This window comes from Anomalospiza imberbis, chromosome 6, assembly GCF_031753505.1.
Source record: "Anomalospiza imberbis isolate Cuckoo-Finch-1a 21T00152 chromosome 6, ASM3175350v1, whole genome shotgun sequence".
Lineage (NCBI taxonomy): Eukaryota > Metazoa > Chordata > Aves > Passeriformes > Viduidae > Anomalospiza > Anomalospiza imberbis.
In genome coordinates, this window is record NC_089686.1 from 55,060,766 (window position 1) to 55,078,783 (window position 18,018).

The window sequence follows — 18,018 nt, forward strand, 5'->3', positions numbered from 1 at the left end:
CTTAAAAGATGGGCTTGGCTCGTCCACTGGACTCTCTCAGCCCCCAGAGCGGGGTGGTGTTGGCCCCAAAAGGAGAAGGGAAGTGAAGGGTGTGGGCGTCCCTGTGCCCTTTTTCACTGTTTGCCTCTGGCTTCCAAGGAGGAAGAGGACGACGACAGCAGTCCTGGCGTGTCCTTCTCGCTCTCTTCGGAGGAGTCAGAGATGGAGCCCGAGGAAGAACGGATCCGTTACAGCCAAAGACTGGTCAGTAGTGGCCTTGAAACAATCCTATTCCAGTCTTGGTTCTGTTGCAGCTGGAGAAGGGAAAGGCTTTTCCTGGCAACAGGGTTGAACAACCCCAACAGGCTGGTGGTGGATGGATGCAGCCTGCACAGAGGTGTGGGCTTGGCTTAGGTGGCTTTGTGGGTCCTTTTGTGTCACTGAGTTTGTCCTAATGAAGGGAATTTGGCTGCTGAGCTCTGGAAAGGGGGGTTGGAGGCTGAAGCTAGGGAAGGAGCTTTGGGATAGGAACCAAAAACTGGTGTCAGTGTATTTTCTGTCACAACAGGTTTTGTTCAGTGTATCTGTGACAAGCAGAGGACCTGAAACACTGTGTGTTACCAATCTTGATTTGAGTGGCTGTGAAAGCTGAGGGAACCAGCACCAGCTTCAAGCTCCAGTTTTCCTGTGCCTCTTCCCAGTGTTTTCTTCTGAAGGGAGCTGTTCCAGCATTCAGGTCCCAGTCAGGCCCTGTCAGGAGCTCTGGCGTGTGTGCTGGGACTGCATGAATCCAGTGGTCTGGAAACTGAGCTGTAACTGGGAACTGCTTGGGAGCAACTGCTCTTAAGAGTCTGAGGTCATATTCCCAGAGATGCCAGGGAGGGAGGGAAGCTGCTGTGTCTCCCACGCTGCTTTGAGGCAGTTGCAAGCCCCCAGGGAGGGCAAGTGGCAGATCTGTGGTGGAGTCCCTCTCTGAGTCACAGCAGTACCTGTATCCTCACCTTCAAGGTGCTGCCCGTAAAGGTGAATCCTTATCCTTTAATTCTCTGGAATCATTTGGTGTGAGGCTGTGTGGTTCTTGGCATTAAGCTTTGTCCTCAAGATGAGCAATTCTGGGTGCTGGGGAGTTCCCAAGTGCTCCGGTGGATGTTTTAATTTGGCATCAGCAGCGGTCCCACCTCCTCCTTCATCCTGACACATTTATTCCCACAGCTGTGCAGGATGCAGCTCAGGGTGCTGGTTTGACTGGGGAGTGATCCAGGACTAACCCAAAACATCTGGATAAAAATATAGCAGGTGAAGGGGGCTATCAGCCAGGAACTTGTCAGTTTAAAAATGCTTATCATCTCTCAAATAAAAATCAGGAGGAGTTGGTGCCCTGGTGCAGGTGGGCTGGGCTCCAGCAGAATGTGCTAAGCTGGATAAATGCCTGCAGGCTGATGAGCTCCGTGCTTAAGGGGTTTGGGAAGGCACATGGGCAGCAGGGTGAGGCTCACCTGGACTTGTGTGGCCTCTTGTGTGTGTGTTGTCTGTGCTGGCCTGCGGCCCAGGGAGGAGGCATGACCCCTGTGTGGTGGATGAGGCTTAGCTCCTACCTCCTGCCATGCTTTTCCTGGAAACTTCAGGCTCATTATGTGCTCCTGCTGTGTCAGTGACACTGTCTTGCTGAAGGAACCTTGAAAGATGATTATTTTTCTTCTTTAGAGTATGATTTGACTTACTCGAATATCCCACATATGCCTTGGACTTGGGAGGTGGGTTAGTAGGCCTAAATGAGAAATTCCTAGTAGGGAAGCAGTGAGCTGGTGGTACAGTGAGTTTCTGCTGCTGTCAGCTAGTATGTGACTGGGGCTCAGTTAGCAAAAAATAAATGTGTTTTAAACAAACCAATCCAGGTGTGATAGTAGTTCTACAACAGGCCAAACAACCTGGACCAGAATAGTTTATGGTGGTGAAGGAGCTGAATTAATTGTGTGGTTTGACGGTACCAGCTGAGATGGCAGAGGCAGTTTGTTCTCTGGTGTGTCAGGTAATCACACTGACAGCATCTTTTTCCTGACTAGTTACTATCAGGACATAGAGGAAATCTTGAGTGTTCTGTGTTATTTTATTTAGTTTGCACTAATGTTGATTTCCCCTGCTTCAACAAAAATCTGATGTGTGTCTGTGTTGTGAATGAATGTATCAGTGTCGGTGAAAGATCCGGGTTTGGAGAATTTCACCTCTGCTTCAGGTGTGGTCATGTTCCTGCAGGAATTCTCTACCAGATCACACATGCCTGTGTGGCACAATGACACTTTGATTAGGTGGGTTGTAGTGCCCTAACTGTACTTTCTTCCTAGTTCAGGCTCTGCATCCATGGGTCCCAGGATAACACAGGCCTGGGTAAGTTGCTCTGGACTCAGGGATGTCACTGGGAGGATGTCTTGCACCCATCCAAGGCCATCTGTAGGGGAAGCTGTGTCCTGCTGAGCTCTGGGAGGCTCACACAGGCAGTGGGGTGATGCTGAGTGTGGAGAGGACACAGAGGAGCAAGTTATGGGATATCCATGCTCCTCACCCAGAGACTGGGAGCAGTGGAGATGGGACTTGCAGGCACTGTGGAGTAGGTTCCTGCTAATTCTGTGTGAGTGTTCTGCCCAGCTCCTTAACGAGGCAGTTCTTGGGGCTTGGGCCGAGATGCCAGCATTTCAAGCTGGAGTTGTGTGTTTTCCAGGCCCTTAACCTGCTGAGCTGAGGAGCTGAAATGCTCTATTGTGTCCTGAGCCTGAGTGACAGTCCAGCCCTGGCACTAACAATGCCACAGTCCCTCTCTGAGACTTGGAAGTCTTTGCTGGCTGTCACTGGGTGGTTGCACCCAGCCCATGTCACACCAGGCTGTTGGGCTCCCCACGAGGAGCCTGGACTCCTTAAAGGCTCTGGAGAAAAAGATCCACTGGCCTGCTGCTCACAGAGGCTGCCTGTCCTTCTGCAGAGCAGTCCTGCCATATTCCTGGGTGCTGGAAGTGTGAGGAAATCTCACCTTCTGCCTGCTCCAGGGCTCATTTTGGCAGGCCTGTGCTGTGAACTGAGACTAGCAAGGCCCTGTGAATTGCAAACTGGGATTAGCACATTACCACAGTGCTGCCATGTGCTTGCAGTGACAATGTTCAGGGTGAGAAATGAAGGGCAGCAACACTGGATCACTTGGGAGCACAGCAGGGGAGTGCCATTATCCAAAGGACAAATCCCACTCATCACAGCCTTCCCAGCAATCTGTATCTCAGGGTGTGGTTCCCATTTAGGATTGCCCCGGTGGCAGAGCTGGTTGAAGAGGTTTTCTCCCTCCCTTAGTGAGTGCTCAGAAAGCTGATGGCCCTGAGGTGAACGCTGCCTCAGGCAATTGTGGATCATGCCCTGGATGGAAGTTGGCAGGGGGGAGGCCTCTAGTCCCAGCTGTTGTCTGTGCTGTGAGCAAACCTGACAGGGCTGGAAGTCTGAGATGGGGAGACAGGGTGGGGTCAGAACCTCTTAAACTGGCTCTGCTGCTGGAGAGAGCCCAAGGAGGAGCCTCGCCCTCCCTGGGGGCTCTGTGGGCTGAGCCACAGCTGCTGCTGGGGGTGCTGGGATGTTGGGCCCGAGTGACCATCCCGGGCTGGGTGCAGTGTCACCCTTATTTTGACTGTGGGAAGAGTTATGACACCCATGAAGGGAAATGGGCTCATGGAGCAGGAGACCTAAGTGCTGTGGGTGCTGGAGAATTAGGGAGGTGAGAGGGGAGCTGGGGAGTGAAGTGCTCTGTCCCATGGTCTGAGGCAGTCTGTGTCCTGCTTTAGCACTGCTCTGCCCTCTGGTCAGACCCTTGTGTGAAATTTGAGAGGAGGCTCTGCCTGTCCCTACCAGCCAGAAGCCGAGGCCTCTCCTGTAAACAGCAGTTACCAAACCTGCCCTTACATGTCGGTGTCCATGCTATCCCGTGAGAGAGTTCAGATGGGCTTTGCAGCATGTGGAGCCATCAGCTGGGGGATGAAGCCTGGGGACTGTGCAGACAAGGTTTTTTTTTACAGCCCTGCGTGCTGTGGAGTGATCCCAGCTCAGCCCATGCCTGAGGGATGGCACTGCTGGCTCTGACCAGTGTCCCAGCAGCTGGAATCTTGTGGTTTCCAACTTGTTTGTATCCTTTCTGCAGGATGGATGGGGTGATAGTTCAGGACACAAGTCATGGGATCAGGAAGGCCCACACATGTTGGCAGGACACTTGTGACTGTTTTTCTCATAGGATATTAATGAATTGAGAGATAAATGGCCTCAAAGCTGAGAGGGGGAGGTCAGGGAGAGCAGGCTGTAGGCTGCCTTTTTCAGGTAAGATAGGAAAGAGGAAGATGCAGCTTCCTACCTTCCCTGAATTGCTCCATCTTGAGTGTTTCACAGTATCCCAACAGTGGGATGCAAGGAGCAATCCCATCAGGTTCAGCCCAAGTTCTGGTTTGTCCTATAAAGCTGCTCACTGCCAGGTAATGATCCTTGGAGATTGCTGGTGTTCGTCACCCCCAGGTATTGGGGGATGACAGAGGCCAGTCCTGCTGCATGCTGGCTTTCCCAGGGCTGCTCCCACTGACTGGGGACTCATGAGTGTGCTGGGGTGACCCTGTCTGTGTTGCTCCCTGCAGACACTGAGCATGGGATGAGCCCCGGGCACTGGGTGAGTGAGAATTTGGGTGTTTTTACATCACCTGCTCCCTCTTGCCCACGTTTGAAATGTGACACTGGTAATTCCTGTCAAGCCAAGCACCTTCCTGGAGTTCCTCTGTGCCCTGTGTGAAACCCAGCCTGGCCAAATGTCCCTGGTCTGGTGGACACACCTCAACTGCCCAGTCTAGACAGGACCCAGGCAAGGGGGGTAATTAATCTCTCCCATATGCCTCAAACTGGAGGCACTACAAATGAGTCATTCCAAATGACCCAGGTGTAATAAATGAGCTCTAAATAATTCAGGGGCTGTTCAGATTTGGTCTGGGCAGGGCTTTGGTGGAAGCTAGCAGCCAACTGAAGGCTATTCTTGGAAAGCTTTAGAAATCCCTGTGAGCATTTAGATCCTGCCAGATGCACGACTGTGCTGGTCCCTGGGAGAACACGTACCTGAAACCAAGTGGATGCTGTTCCCTGTCAGCAGAGAGGGATACAGGAGGTAAATATCTGCTGGATTCTTAGTGTCCCAAGCCTGGCTGTGTCCTGGAAGCTGCAGTGCTGACTAAGCAAGGAGCCAAACACCACAGAAGCACTTCAAGCTACTTGTGAGTTACCAAACAATCTCTGCAGGCTTAATTTATGTTCCTGTAATAACCAGGAATAAGTTTTCCTAGGGTTATCCCAGCTGGAGGTGACACTGACAAGTCAGGAGAGCGGTCCCTGTGTCCCCAATGCCTTTTTAGTTATGTCAGGAGCCACCCAGATTTACAGGTCACTGGCTAGGTTTGGGGGAGAAAGGGCACATGTGGGAAAGTGATGTTATGCTCAGAAGGTGGAGAAACAAGGTGCTGCAGTAATCTTGTCCTCTGAAAATGTATAAAGGAAGCAATTCCCTTCAGGATGAGATCTCTGGTGCTGCTGCTGAGGGAAGAGTGTTGCTGTTTCCAGAGGAGGAAATGATGGCCAAGGAACGACAACATTGGTGTTGTTCCTCCCTTTCCACAGGGGCCTGCATTCCCTGTGCTGCTGATGCTCCCTGTTTACCTCTTTTTCCCAGTTCTTGGCAACCAGGTGGGGAACATTTATAGCTGGTTGTGGGTGTTGCTTTCTGCCACTTGAGGTGGTTCAGGTGAACCTGGTGGCAAAGTGTATCCTGAGAATCCATGATGGGGGGAAAGGAGAGGGAGCTGTTGGATAGGAGTTCTTGTTCTTGTGTCCATGCTTGTGCATCTCTGTTGCTGTAGCAACAGCACTGGGAGTAAACAGCAATGAGCTGGCTTTCCAGGGATTTTGAATCCCTCTGGAAGTTCCAGGAACTTGAACCAGAGAAGTTGTTGGGCTGAGATCTGCTCGGGGTTGCAGGGTAGTGAATTTTCCATAGTTTAGCCATTGCTTGGTACACGAACAAGTTTTACTAAAGCTGCCCCCACACACCTTTTAGGTCAAGGAGGAAGCTCCCTGAGCTTTATTCATGCTGGTCCTCAGGGCTGGGAGCTGAGTGCACAATCCTGTTGTGTTTCAGCTGGTCCTGACAGAGTTTGGGAGAAAATGCCACTAGAGAAAAGTCCTCCTTGTTTTACCATGTACCCCTGGCTCCTGGGAGCTGTAATCTTGGGATAGAGCAGAAGCAGCTGGAAGTGGAAAGGAGAGGGCTGGCAGTGCATGCTCCTTTAAGGTCAAGTTGCCTCGGTGTCTTTAGTTTGCTGTGCATAAATATTTCCATGTGTCACTGAGCCCCTTTGCCCCATTTGGAGTAAGGAAGGGACAAGTGCTGGGCTCCTTATGGAGGAGAGGGGGAGGGAGTGTGTGCAGGGATGGTGTAACAGCACAGAGTCCAGAGGAAATATCCTTCCTAGTAGCTGGATTCCCACATTTTCCATGTTCTTCCCAATGGCCCTGGTTTGTTTTCCCTCTCCCTGAGCATCTTCAGCCCCATAGCCTGCAATGCAGCCAGCCTGCTGCTGTTCCCTTTAAAAAACAGTGTCAGCTGAGCAGGAATTGCAGTGCAAACCTCAAAGCTTCCTGCATTTTTGTTATTCCAGTACTCCTGTGGTCCAGGGATGGGACAGAACTGGCAACAGGTTTTGGCAGAGCTGGGTTGGGACACTGAGAAATGTGGAGGGTGAGCACTTCCCTGATAAAAAAAAATCCAAGCTAGTCCTGTGATCTCTCAGTGTGCTGGAGATAGAGAGGTCCCCAGCAAGGAATGAAGTCACTCAGGACTGACCTGCTACTGCTGATCAATGGCACCTCTGAGTTCATATGGCTCTGTCTGTCCCTTGCCCTGGGTCTCTGCCTCCTGGTCTGTGTGGGCTCAGTGGTGGGAATATGGATTAAATGTGTATAATTTTCTTTGTCTATTTTGTTCCATTTGAGGGGGTTTCTGTTGCCTTCCTGCACAAAGCAAAAAGAGGACCAGAGCTGGTACTGCTCATCTGCATAGGGCACATGCTGGGGACACCTGACAGGGAAAGGGCTGCACGCAGGATTTTTTCCCTTGGATCTTTTCTGATTGGGAAGGGTTGGGATGTTAATTCAATGGGTTTCTCAGTCCTCTCCAGAAATGAGAGGACTGAATGTTGAAGGGAGCTTTTAGCACTGAGGGTCAGTGTTCAGCCTTGAAATGCTGTGGAGGGTTTGATGGTCCTTCAAGAGCTTCTCTAGGGTTGCGTGGAATCCAGGCAGGATCTGTCCCAATGCCATGGCTGGTGGTGGAAATGGGCAGTCTGGGGGTTAGCAGTGCCGTTGAAGCCCCTTGGGACAGTGGCTGTGTGTGATAGAGGCTGCAGGTGACTGGAGTGAGGAGTCAGAGCCTTTTGTAGGAGCACGCTTCCTTTTTGGGACTGGTGCCAGATCTGCCCATCTGTGATCTGATCTAGCATGTTCCTCTGCTTCATGGTTTTGCTGCTGTGGCTGGTCAGTGTGTGGTTTGGGAGCAGCTGTGGAGCTCTCCTTGGCCCCTCCGTGCTCCCTCCACACTTGCCTTGTTCCAATTCCCCAAATTGCTCTTCATGTACATAGAATTTTGTAACCCAAAAGTGCAAACCAAAGCGTTCTCCCTGGTTATTCTGAAGTGCTGCCAGCCTTGCTCGTGATAGGAATCCCTCCTGGAGCTGGGAACCCTGGAAGGGCTCCAGTTTTGTGTAGATCCTGTTTGCTCCTCAGCCTGGTGCTTTGAGTCTGTCCAGGGATGTGCCACCTGGGATACACCCATCCTGCTTTCCAGGTTTTGAGAGAAATGGGAGGTGGTGAGGGGCATTAAACGTGAGTTCAGCTCAGTGGTTCCTCTTGTCCTGGGTGTCTTGAGGGAATTGTGCCTGTTCTTTAGATCCTAAGTGGTGCCTCCCATACCTGGGGGAACGGGGAGTCCAAGATTGAAGGTGGGAGAAACACAGAGGGCAGGAACCTGCTGCCTCTGTGCTGTGCTTGTGCTCCAGAGCTTAGAGCCCAGCCCAGGAGCTGAAGTGGGAGGTGCAGGCTTGGAGGGGAGAGGGGTATAGAAAGGAAAAGCTTTTGTGCTTAAGATAAGCAGTGACCTGGCAGGCTGCTGATTGGGTGTCATAATCTTGGTGCCTTAGTTCTTCACACTCTGGAAACACTGGCAAAGGAGGATCTTCCCTGCATAGCCCGTTCTGGCATTGGCACCTGCTGTGCCCTGGGTCTGTCTGATCACAGCCTGGCTGTTTCCCTGCATGTCCATCCTCCTGTCAGGCTGCCATGTGTCTTCCTGGAGAAATGGAAGTTGCTCTTTCCACTTTACCACTGCTAAAATTGCTGGGGATTCTCAGCATAAGGTCTCAGAGGCAGAATTCTGGACTTGCCTCAGGTACTTGCTGGAGATCAGAACACCCATCGAGAGATTTGATTGAGTGTTGCAGGTCTGGATTTATCTAGGCAAGAGCCACAGTTATTTGCTGTAAAAATATGTGAGAAGTTAAATTCCTTAACTGAGGAGAGTTGAGCTGGTTGACTTATTATCAATTTGGGTGCATTTCAGCAGAGTAAACCTGCAAAGGGGTGGGGTGAAGACTAAATGCCCTTGTAGGTCACGCTGTTCTATGGATACACTGGGAGCCAGGGAGAAGTTAAAACCTGCAACAAGGGGAGTTTGGGATTAGAAATGGAGGCGAAACTTTCCTGCATTCTTCCTGTCAAAGGAGTAGAAGAGGGTTGTGGAAGGCTTCACATGGGCAAGCTGCTCTGGAAAGATGAAAAGTGAGAGGGGTGCTCTGGTCTCCTGAGGGGGAAGGAGCTGTGGCATAGCGGGAAGAGGTTCCTGGTGACTGGGAGATGGAGCTGAGGGAGGGGATGGCAGCAGACAGGACAGGAAGTGACTAAAATACTGTGGTGTGTGTTGGTTTCACTCTTTAAATACATGAGGCTCTTTCAGCGAAAGGACAGCTTGTTCTTTTTTTCAAATGTGACCTTGTACTCATTCTCCCCTCAGAAAAACCTCACAGGAGAGGAGTTTTCTGGCTCTCTTCAGCTGACTGTCAGCTCCTTTGCTGTTGGAGGGAGCTGTGTTCCATGGAGGCAGTGCTTGCTGTTGAAAAGAGGTTTCCAAGGAAGGATTTTGGAGAGTGCCCCTGTGGAGATTCCTGAGGTGCTTTCCCTGGAATCCTTGGGTGAAGGAGAATGCAGGTGAAAGAATGAGAATTGAAGGGATAGCTGTCAGCAGGTTAATATTCATGCTTCCTATTTCTTCCATTAATTGAATGGTACCCAGGAGGGTCAGAAAGAAATGGTGAAGGACAACTATCTTAGGTGGGAATTGCTGGTTGTCTGGTCTTGGAGGATGAATAAAGTGCCTTTATCTTGACCCTGCCTGACACAGAGAAAAAAGGTTTGGACCACTTGTCAGTTCTTCCTTAGTAAAACTCTCAGCAGGATGAAGAATGCCTGAATTCTAAGAGAAAGCTGGAAAAACAAAGTAATATTTAAATATTGCTGCTTAATACTGAATGCTGAGGTTGTCCTACAGATAATGTAATGTGCCTGACTCTGTGCCCTTGCTTCACTGGAGCTGAACTTCACTCAGAATGTTGTCACAGGTGGCAGTTTTGGGGACATCTGCTGATCTCATTTTGGGAAGCTGTGTGTCCCTGGCTGAACTGGCTGATACTGGAAGGTCTCCCAATAGTGGAGTCACTCCCAGGAAGAAGCAGTTCTAGTCTAAGAGCCCAGAACTGTGAGTTGCTGATGTTCTCTGGATGGGCCGTAGAAATGTGCTGGAAAGGGATACTCGGCCAAGCCCCATCCCTAGCACAGGCTGTGGGACTAGGGTAGCCAGCTCTTCCTGGGAAGAAGTCAAACTTGGTGTTGTCAGAAGGATTGGCACAGCTCTGTGTGCGCAGTAGTGGCAAGGTAAGGTTGGCATTAGCTTGTCATGGCTTTGCAGGTGTCACCTGTAGCCAGTTATTTATCCAGGCAGCAATTTCCTGTGTGGCACACCAGAGAAGAAAAGGGGTTTTGGAGCATCCACTGCGAATTATACCTGTTACATATAACACACTGAGCACATCTGTCGTCATACAGAGACTCAATTTGGGGACATGGGGTCTGTGGTTTGTGTCACTGTGCTGTGAGGAAGCTGCAGACTCCAGGAGGGGAAAACTCCCGCAGATGCTGCCTCTCCCATAACACATGCCTGAAAGCACAGAAGCCTTTCCTTCCTCCTGCCTGCTCTGGGGCCCTGAAATATTGTTTTTCCCCACCCTCCCAAGACAACAATGACTTGAAAGCAGTGTGGCCCCGGCTGCCTCCAAAGGGATGGGAGCTGTTTGCATTGTGCTTTTGGGTCCTCAGCCACGACTCTTCCCTGCCCACAGGAACAGGCAAAGCTGATCTGCCTGCGAGCTGGAGGGGGTTTGTGGCTGATGCTTTGCTGATGACAGGAGCAACAGACTTTGGAATTTGCTCCACTGGAGGACACAGTCTCCTTCCTTCTGTGTTTTGCATCCCTGTTTCCTCATTGCAATGGGATTCAAGTTTAAGGTGTTCCTGCCTGTTTCCTGGTGTTTGCAACTTCTGTGCTGTGGTGTGGTTGCCTTATCGTGGAGTGGTTTGGATTGAGGGTTCCAACCTGTTTGCTTTGGAGGCTGTGCTGTGAAGGAGATCTGGGAAAAGAGTCTGAACAGGGCCCTGATCCCACAGTGCATCTCCAGCATCCACCCATGGCACCAAGAGGATCCGAATCTGGCCCAGCCACGTGGTCACATTTCTGTTGAATGAGCTGCTCTACACAATCCAGAGCCTGGCTTGGTGCCACTTCCAGAAGGACAGACCATGCCTGGTCATCGTGTCTGTGGCTGGAGCTGCATTCCAGCCTGGATATCCTGAGGTTCATCCTCAAAGGGACTCACCTTAGTTCCAGCCCAGTGCAGTAACCCCTGCTCCTGGTTAAGTGTAGCCAATGGAGTAAAATATAATCTATTAAGGGACTGGTTTGGACATAGCCTCTTCTTGCTAGATTTTCCATGCCAAACCTTTTCCTCCCAAAAGGTGAGGTTTTGAATCCAGCAAAGGCAAAGAAGCTGCTTTTCCTCCTAAAAGTGAGTGTCTGGAGTAAGGGAGCAGGTCGAAAAGCAGCCTGGTCTGGCAATGAGCAAGACCTACTTGATCCCAAAGCAGGTGAGATCAGGGACTGCAGAATCCGCCTCTTCATTGTGCACATCCTGTCTCTGACAGAGAGCTGCCTGCTGGGATCTGTAGTCCTAGACTTGACTCGGATTGGGAAGCGTGAAACGTTGGTCATGCTGGAAGGTGATTCACATCCTTGCCTGGCATAGGTGTGTCTTGAACTTCTCTGGTTGTGGTTTAGTAAGGAATAGGTTGAAGTAGGCCTTTCCCCAAAGTGCTGGGTTCTTCAGGAAAAGCTGAGTTTGAGGTTTGCTCATTGTCCCTAAATCCTGCACAGGGCAGACCCCTCTCTGCTCTGTGCCCTCATTTTAAGGCTGAGTACCAAGCAGGCTTCATGGATTCCATGATTTTTAAGGATAAGTGCTTTATGAGGTGGGCTAATCATCCATTATAACACAGTTATAACACCTCTATATCTCTAACTCCAAGTTCTGATGCATCTCCTTGGAGGGGCCAGTCTCAGTTTAAAGGCACAGTGAACATTTGGGAGTTCCAGTTTTTGGTGAGTGCAGCCCAGCTTTAGCAGTGTGAAATTCCAAGTGTTCCCGATGAATAGGTCCTTTCTGCTGGTGCCACTCCCATATGTCTGTGCTTTTAAAATGCATTTTCCTGCCTTTATACAAGTGTCTCTGTAAAAACCCATAAGTAAAGTGAGTTTCTTTGTTGTTAAAAACGGGGAGATCCCACTCATCTTTAGTGGATGGCTTAAGACAAAGGACAGCAGCCCTCTTCCAGATTGTTTAATTCTTGTTCAACCAGGGTCTGTCCAATGGCCCCAATCCTGAAGACTCTGCCTGAAGTGCCCCACTCAGGAGCAGCTAATTGTGCCTGGCTGATCAGGTGTTTGTGTCCCTGTTGCTCAGGTTTTTGGGAAGGGGGTTGGAAACTGAGCACCGTCAATGGGCTGTTAACAATGGGTGAGTGACTCTGTCTTCATGGCGGGGGGAACTCCTTGTGCATCCATCAGCCTGCTTGAAACTGTGAGTTAAAATTAAATGTTGGAGGGGGATGGGGGGAAAGCCTTTTTTTCTGTGTGTCCCTACGTGCTCCTCCACTGGTTCATCTAATTAATTTAAAAAAAAAAATATTTAAAGCAGTACTTCTGTATGAGGGAGTCATTCCTCTTTCTCCAGTGAGGTTATCGCAGGCTGCTTCTGGTGGTGTTGCTGGGGATGTGACACTGCCCCTCCTTACTGCAGGCAGGTGCCAGCAGTTGTGTCACCTCCTGCCCCATCCTGTCCCTGGCTGTCTGCTGGCACAGCGGTTGGTGTGCTTGATAATGGGAACATCCCTAATTAGGCGAAGGCAGCTTGGCTAATTCAGAGCAGGTTTGCCTTTTATCTGAGGAGATTTCGGGAGCATTCCCACGCAGGGCTCTGCTCTCTGGCCAGGTGGCCAGCAGCTGGGGACAGTAATTTCTTCCAGATCCAGCAATGCCAGAAGAGGATGTCTGTCAGGAATCCCTGTACAGATGTGCTTACAAGGCCCTCTAGGAAAAGTGTTCCTTCCACTATGCTATTCTTCCCCACACGAACAAGGGAATAAATCAACTTTTGTGTGCAGGCACAGCCAAAGATGAAAACTTGAGAATCTTTTTTTTTCATCATTGGTGTTCTGGTAGAGATTTAAACTCACAAGTGCCTTTACTCCAGTGCGACAAAATACCGCTGCACCTGTAAAACTGGGGAACTGATTCTTTGTTCTTTGCCTCTGTTACACTAAACTCTCTCCCCTCCTCCTGTATTTCCTTGTTAGAATTCATTAGGAGTGATTATCTGTCTCTCTTACAGCCCAATTAGCACAAATCTGGATGGAGGAGGGGCAAAGCTGATGTTTTAGTGGTATGTTTTGGGTTCAGGACAGACCTGGGCTCCCAAAGAGGCCGTGGCTGAGCTGTGTTAGGTTGGAATAAGGCTCTGGTTGTTCCTCCTGGTCCATAACTTCTCCCTTCCTGGTGTTCCCCCCTCAGCGTGGCACGATGAGGCGGCGTTATGAGGACGACGGCATCTCCGATGATGAGATTGAAGGGAAGAGGACGTTTGACCTCGAGGAAAAGCTGTCCACCAACAAGTTCAACTCCACTTTCGTGGTCTTCATGGAAGGCAAAGGTTTGTCTCGGGGCTGCTGGTCCCAGAGAGTGTGTGTGGGGAATGGCATGGAAGCTGCTCATTCCAGAGAGCACAGAGCCAGTCTGCAGCTTGCTGGGACACGTGGCAGCCAGGAATGGGAGGGTTTGCCTGGGTCAGCACCTGTAATTGCAGCCACGTGTCTACCAGATCCTTAATTCAAGGACTGTGTGGGGTGTCTCCTCTTCCTTTCAGCACGCACATGGCTCCGTGGGATGGCTTTTCATCACACAGCCCCTCATGAGGATTTACTGGGAGGGAAGAGCACTTCTGCAAGGCATCTCTTGCTTGGCTCTGAGCTTCCTAGGGAAGCAAGCACCAAAATCCAGGCTGTTCACCTGTCAGGAGCAGCCTGTTGGAGCAAACCCTCCTTAGGGGCCCTGTCTGAGGCTTGTCAGCAGCACACACCCTGCTGCCTCTCAGAACTGCTGCAAAAGAGTTCCAGGATTTCTGAAGGAGTGTAGAAAAGTGAGGAGCAGGGTTGGACTAGGGATCTCCAGAGATCCTTTTCAACCTGAGCATGTCTGTAATACTCTGAAGGAGTTTCTCCTAAACCTTCCCTCTTCTTGTCTCCCCACACCAGACTTCACAGTTGAGTACATCCAGCGGGGTGGCCTGAGGGACCCGCTCATCTTCAGGAGCTCGGACGGCCTGGGGATAAAGTAAGTGCTGGGAGCACGGAGTGGTGGGTGACTCTGGCCCAATTCCTTCATCTCTCCATACTGTGTGGGATCTGATCCTGGCTCTGCCAGGCTGGCTTGACTGTCGTGTCCACGCTGTTTTTATGTGCAGTGGGCAGAGAGAAATACCTTCCAGCTCAGTTATCCTGTTCTTCCTAGTCTGTTTGGACTGAAAATGAGAGGACTGAATTGGCTGTAGGTGATCAGAATTCCACCAAATGTCTGGAAAGTCCCACTGCTGCTCTGATGCAACATCTGGCTGGGTTTCTTTCCTAGTAACATAGGCACCTATTGCCAGAGAGTCAAACAATTTGTAGTATTTCTGGCATTTTCCAGAATTCCAACCTGATTTTCCGAACTTCTAAGCTGCTGTCTGCCTCTCTTGCTGCAGTACATTCATTGAGGTTTGCATCTCTAAGTGTAAACTGGGTCAGTGTTTTTGGGGCTGATTAGAGGAATAAATGACCCCTCACAAATTTTCAGAGCTAGTATCAGCAGCACTGCTCCAAATTCCCTCAGCCCTGAGGTTCCATGGCTGTGAACAGATGGGTGACGTCTCATCCAGTGCAGGATGTTCTATGCTGGGGTGAATTGGGTAGGAAGTCGTGCCAGGCTCAGTTTAACTGCTGGGTGACTTGGGAGGATAGAGATTTAATACTGGGTATTACAGTTTGACTGAAACTGGATTTCTCCTGAGCTTTTGGATATTTCTCTGTGTCAAGAGCTGCTCGAATGGCTGCCAGCCTGCTCTGCCTGTGACAGCAGTGTTTGTACAGAGAAGGGTGCCAGTACAAACATTGGAGTGGTTCTGCTGTGTCAGTGGAATATACTGCATGTCCTGCTCCGGCCGTGCCTTTGGATTGGCATAACTCACACAAGCAGCCTTTAAAAGGAGAGCTGGGATTGCTTAGTTCAAGGCCTCCTGGCTCCTTTGCTAGAAGTCACTGTACAACAGCTCTGGCGATGGTACATCTTATTCCCAAGCCAGGAGTTTGTCCTAGTGTTTCATCCCAGTCCTGTGCCCCCAGAGATCCTAGGCCTTCTCCAACACCAAAGCAGCACAGATGTACCTTCAGGGTGCCAATTCCTGGGTCACAGGATGTGCAGCCAGAAGCACTTGATGGTCTTCTTAGCCAGATGTTTGTCCCACAGGATGCCGGATCCGGACTTTAGCGTGAACGATGTGCGGCTGTGTGTGGGTAAGTGTCCAGAGCCACCCTGCACTCGCTTGTGTGGCTGGGGTCTTTGAGGATCTCACCTCCTGGAGTCCGTGGTGCACAGGGACAGTTCAGTGACACGTCTGTCGTGGCAGGGAGCCGACGGATAGTGGATGTGATGGATGTGAACACGCAGCGGGACATCGAGATGTCCATGGCGCAGTGGGCGCGCTACTACGAAACGCCAGAGGAGGAGCGGGAGAAACTCTACAATGTCATCAGCCTGGAGTTCAGCCATACCAAGCTGGAGAACCTGGTGCAGAGACCTGCTACGGTGAGTGGGGGCTCTTCCTCAGGGAGGGATCTGCTTTCTGTGGAAATCTGGAGGCGAGGTGCAGCCTGGCACTGGGGTGTGGTAAAAGAGGGGCTGCTCGGAACACACATGGGCTCAGCAGGGATGTCAGTCTGAAAGCTGCTGAAGCTGATCGCCTAGTCGGGCTGTGGTGACCATGGCCAAGTCCCTGGCATGTCACTCTGTGGAGAGATAGCCTGTTCATTGACTGTCAGCAGTCAGAAACATGGAAGTCTGAACTCTGCACAGTGTGGCAGGGAGGATTCCTGATGCAAAATGCTGAAATCTCTGAGGGCAGAGGAGGCTAAGACTGGAGGTATGCTGGAAGAGGGGCAGAAGCTGTTTTGTGCTGGGAAGATGAGCTGTGGGAGGTGGGATGGATGGGCTGAACATTTCAAGCTACCTCTGCAGTCAGCAGAGTGGAAGTGGCAGCTGTGTGGGGCCAGTTACTTCTCTGTTAACTGCAGAGGGAACCTTGACATCTCTGGATCTCCTGAAGCTTAGGGAGTTGAATCTCACTTGTAGGAGATGCTGTCTGGCATATTTTTAATGGAAGTCCAGAGCTGGCATCTGAACACCTGATCCTAAGTGCTTTATGTGCTTTCCCAGTAGCACTGGGAAAGTTTCTGGGTGTGGAGAAGGACCAAAAAGGGATTTGCCAGCCTGGGGTAGCAAAAGGTTTTGCTGTGCCCCTTTTTTTCTCTGCTCACGTCTCCTACCTCTCTGCTGTAGGTGGATTTGATCGACTGGGTTGATAACATGTGGCCCAGGCACCTGAAGGAAAGTCAGACAGAGTCTACCAATGCCATCCTGGAGATGCAGTATCCAAAGGTGCAGAAGTAAGTGAATCCATGAGCTGTGGCAGGCAGCAAACAATCTCTTGCAACAAAACTGCCCAAGGGAGCAGCAGTGTGTACCAAGGGGAAGGAGGAGGAGCAGTCTCCCAGCTTATTTTTGTGGGTGACACTTGTAAGGCCACTGCAGTCACTTATTGAATCCCCTTTAGCTGTGTGGAAAAGGGGCTGGGTGGCTTGGGACACTGCTCTGAGCCATTGGCCTGGGTTTGGGGGACCCATTCCCTTGGAATGTTATTTCTGCTCCAAAGTATGGATCACCATTCATTTTCACCTTCTCATCTTGTTTTCCACCAGATACTGTTTGATGAGTGTCAAGGGCTGCTACACGGATTTCCACGTAGACTTTGGTGGCACTTCTGTGTGGTACCACATCCACCGAGGGGGAAAGGTAGGACGGTGCTTATTGGGACAGCTACAGGTGCTTTAGGAAAGTGGCTGTTGGTCTGCTTTTGTGTAAATCCTTGAGGATGCAGGTCCCAGACAGCAAACTGCAATCTTTCCACTCTAAACTTACCTATATTGCACGGAGCCAGACGGGTGCCAATCCCTAGTTCGGGTGTAGCTCTAACATGGTAAATCAAGCTCGGTAAATCTCCTTGTCACTCTGGTGGCTTTCCTGGGCTCTGTATCTCTTGACACTGATGTAAATCAAAACTTAAAAAGCATCCCAAGCTCAGGCTACTTGTAGCACTCAGTGTGTCAGGCTGGGAAAGACCTTGTGTGTCCTCTCGAGGGGGGCAGCTGTTCCAGTCATTTTGCTGGGAAGTTCTCAGGGGGAGAGGCAAGGAAGAGATTCAGATATTGGGAAGAAGCCATAGCTGTTTATTGTGTGATGACTTACATGAGTGTCTTGTCTTTATTTGCAGATCTTCTGGCTGATCCCTCCCACACCCCAGAACCTGGAGCTCTATGAAAACTGGCTTCTCTCAGGGAAGCAGGGAGACATTTTCCTTGGGGACAGAGTGTCAGAGTGCCAACGCATCGAACTCAAGCAGGGCTACACATTTGTCATCCCCTCAGGTACTCTCAGGGTGGGAAGGGGCATTCTGGTCTTGGCCAGGGTTGTGGCAACACTGAAACTCCTGGGACACTGGCAGGATTTAGCTCCCTTATGAGTCACTGGAAGAGGGAGATGTGATGTGGCTCTGTCTTCCTGCTTGCCACCTCCCAAAACAAGCTTGTGATGGCATTGTGAATCCAGCGCAAGTGTTAGGAAAGCTGTGGCTGGCTCACATCACATTTGATTAATTATTAAAGGAGGCTTTCCCAGATCCTGTCATGTTGACACATGGAACAGTGTAGGTTCAGGAGAGGCTGGCCCAAGGCAGCTCCTCAGCTTCCTAGGTGTCTGTGTCACCACTGCAGAGCTGTGGTATACAGCAGGACCAGGAACAGAAAACACCAGGGATTGCACAACTCACTAATTTGAGTCCTGTTATCACAACTGACACTTCTTCTGAACTGAGTGGCTTTGCCTTAAGGAAACCCATGCTGGAATTCCCCGGATGTTGGACTTGGCTGGATTGCTTAGCCTTGGAGATAAGGAGTGGAACTTGGGTT

At 50.6% G+C, this 18,018-nt stretch overlaps 1 protein-coding gene and 1 long non-coding RNA gene across 2 annotated transcripts in view; both read left to right on the forward strand.

The window, feature by feature from the left end:
* Window positions 1-18,018, forward strand: part of KDM2A (lysine demethylase 2A) — a 32,717-nt gene that overhangs the window by 1,532 nt on the left and 13,167 nt on the right. The window contains exons 3-10 of the mRNA XM_068194325.1: window positions 139-243; window positions 13,256-13,394; window positions 13,996-14,074; window positions 15,245-15,291; window positions 15,405-15,583; window positions 16,334-16,440; window positions 16,753-16,846; window positions 17,325-17,478. Of these exons, the coding sequence (XP_068050426.1) occupies window positions 139-243; window positions 13,256-13,394; window positions 13,996-14,074; window positions 15,245-15,291; window positions 15,405-15,583; window positions 16,334-16,440; window positions 16,753-16,846; window positions 17,325-17,478 (904 nt within the window). The remainder of the gene's footprint in view (window positions 1-138; window positions 244-13,255; window positions 13,395-13,995; window positions 14,075-15,244; window positions 15,292-15,404; window positions 15,584-16,333; window positions 16,441-16,752; window positions 16,847-17,324; window positions 17,479-18,018) is intronic.
* On the forward strand, window positions 5,865-11,663 carry LOC137476203 (uncharacterized). Its single transcript, XR_011000292.1, has 2 exons — window positions 5,865-6,043; window positions 6,170-11,663. It is a non-coding gene; the product is annotated as an uncharacterized lncRNA (long non-coding RNA).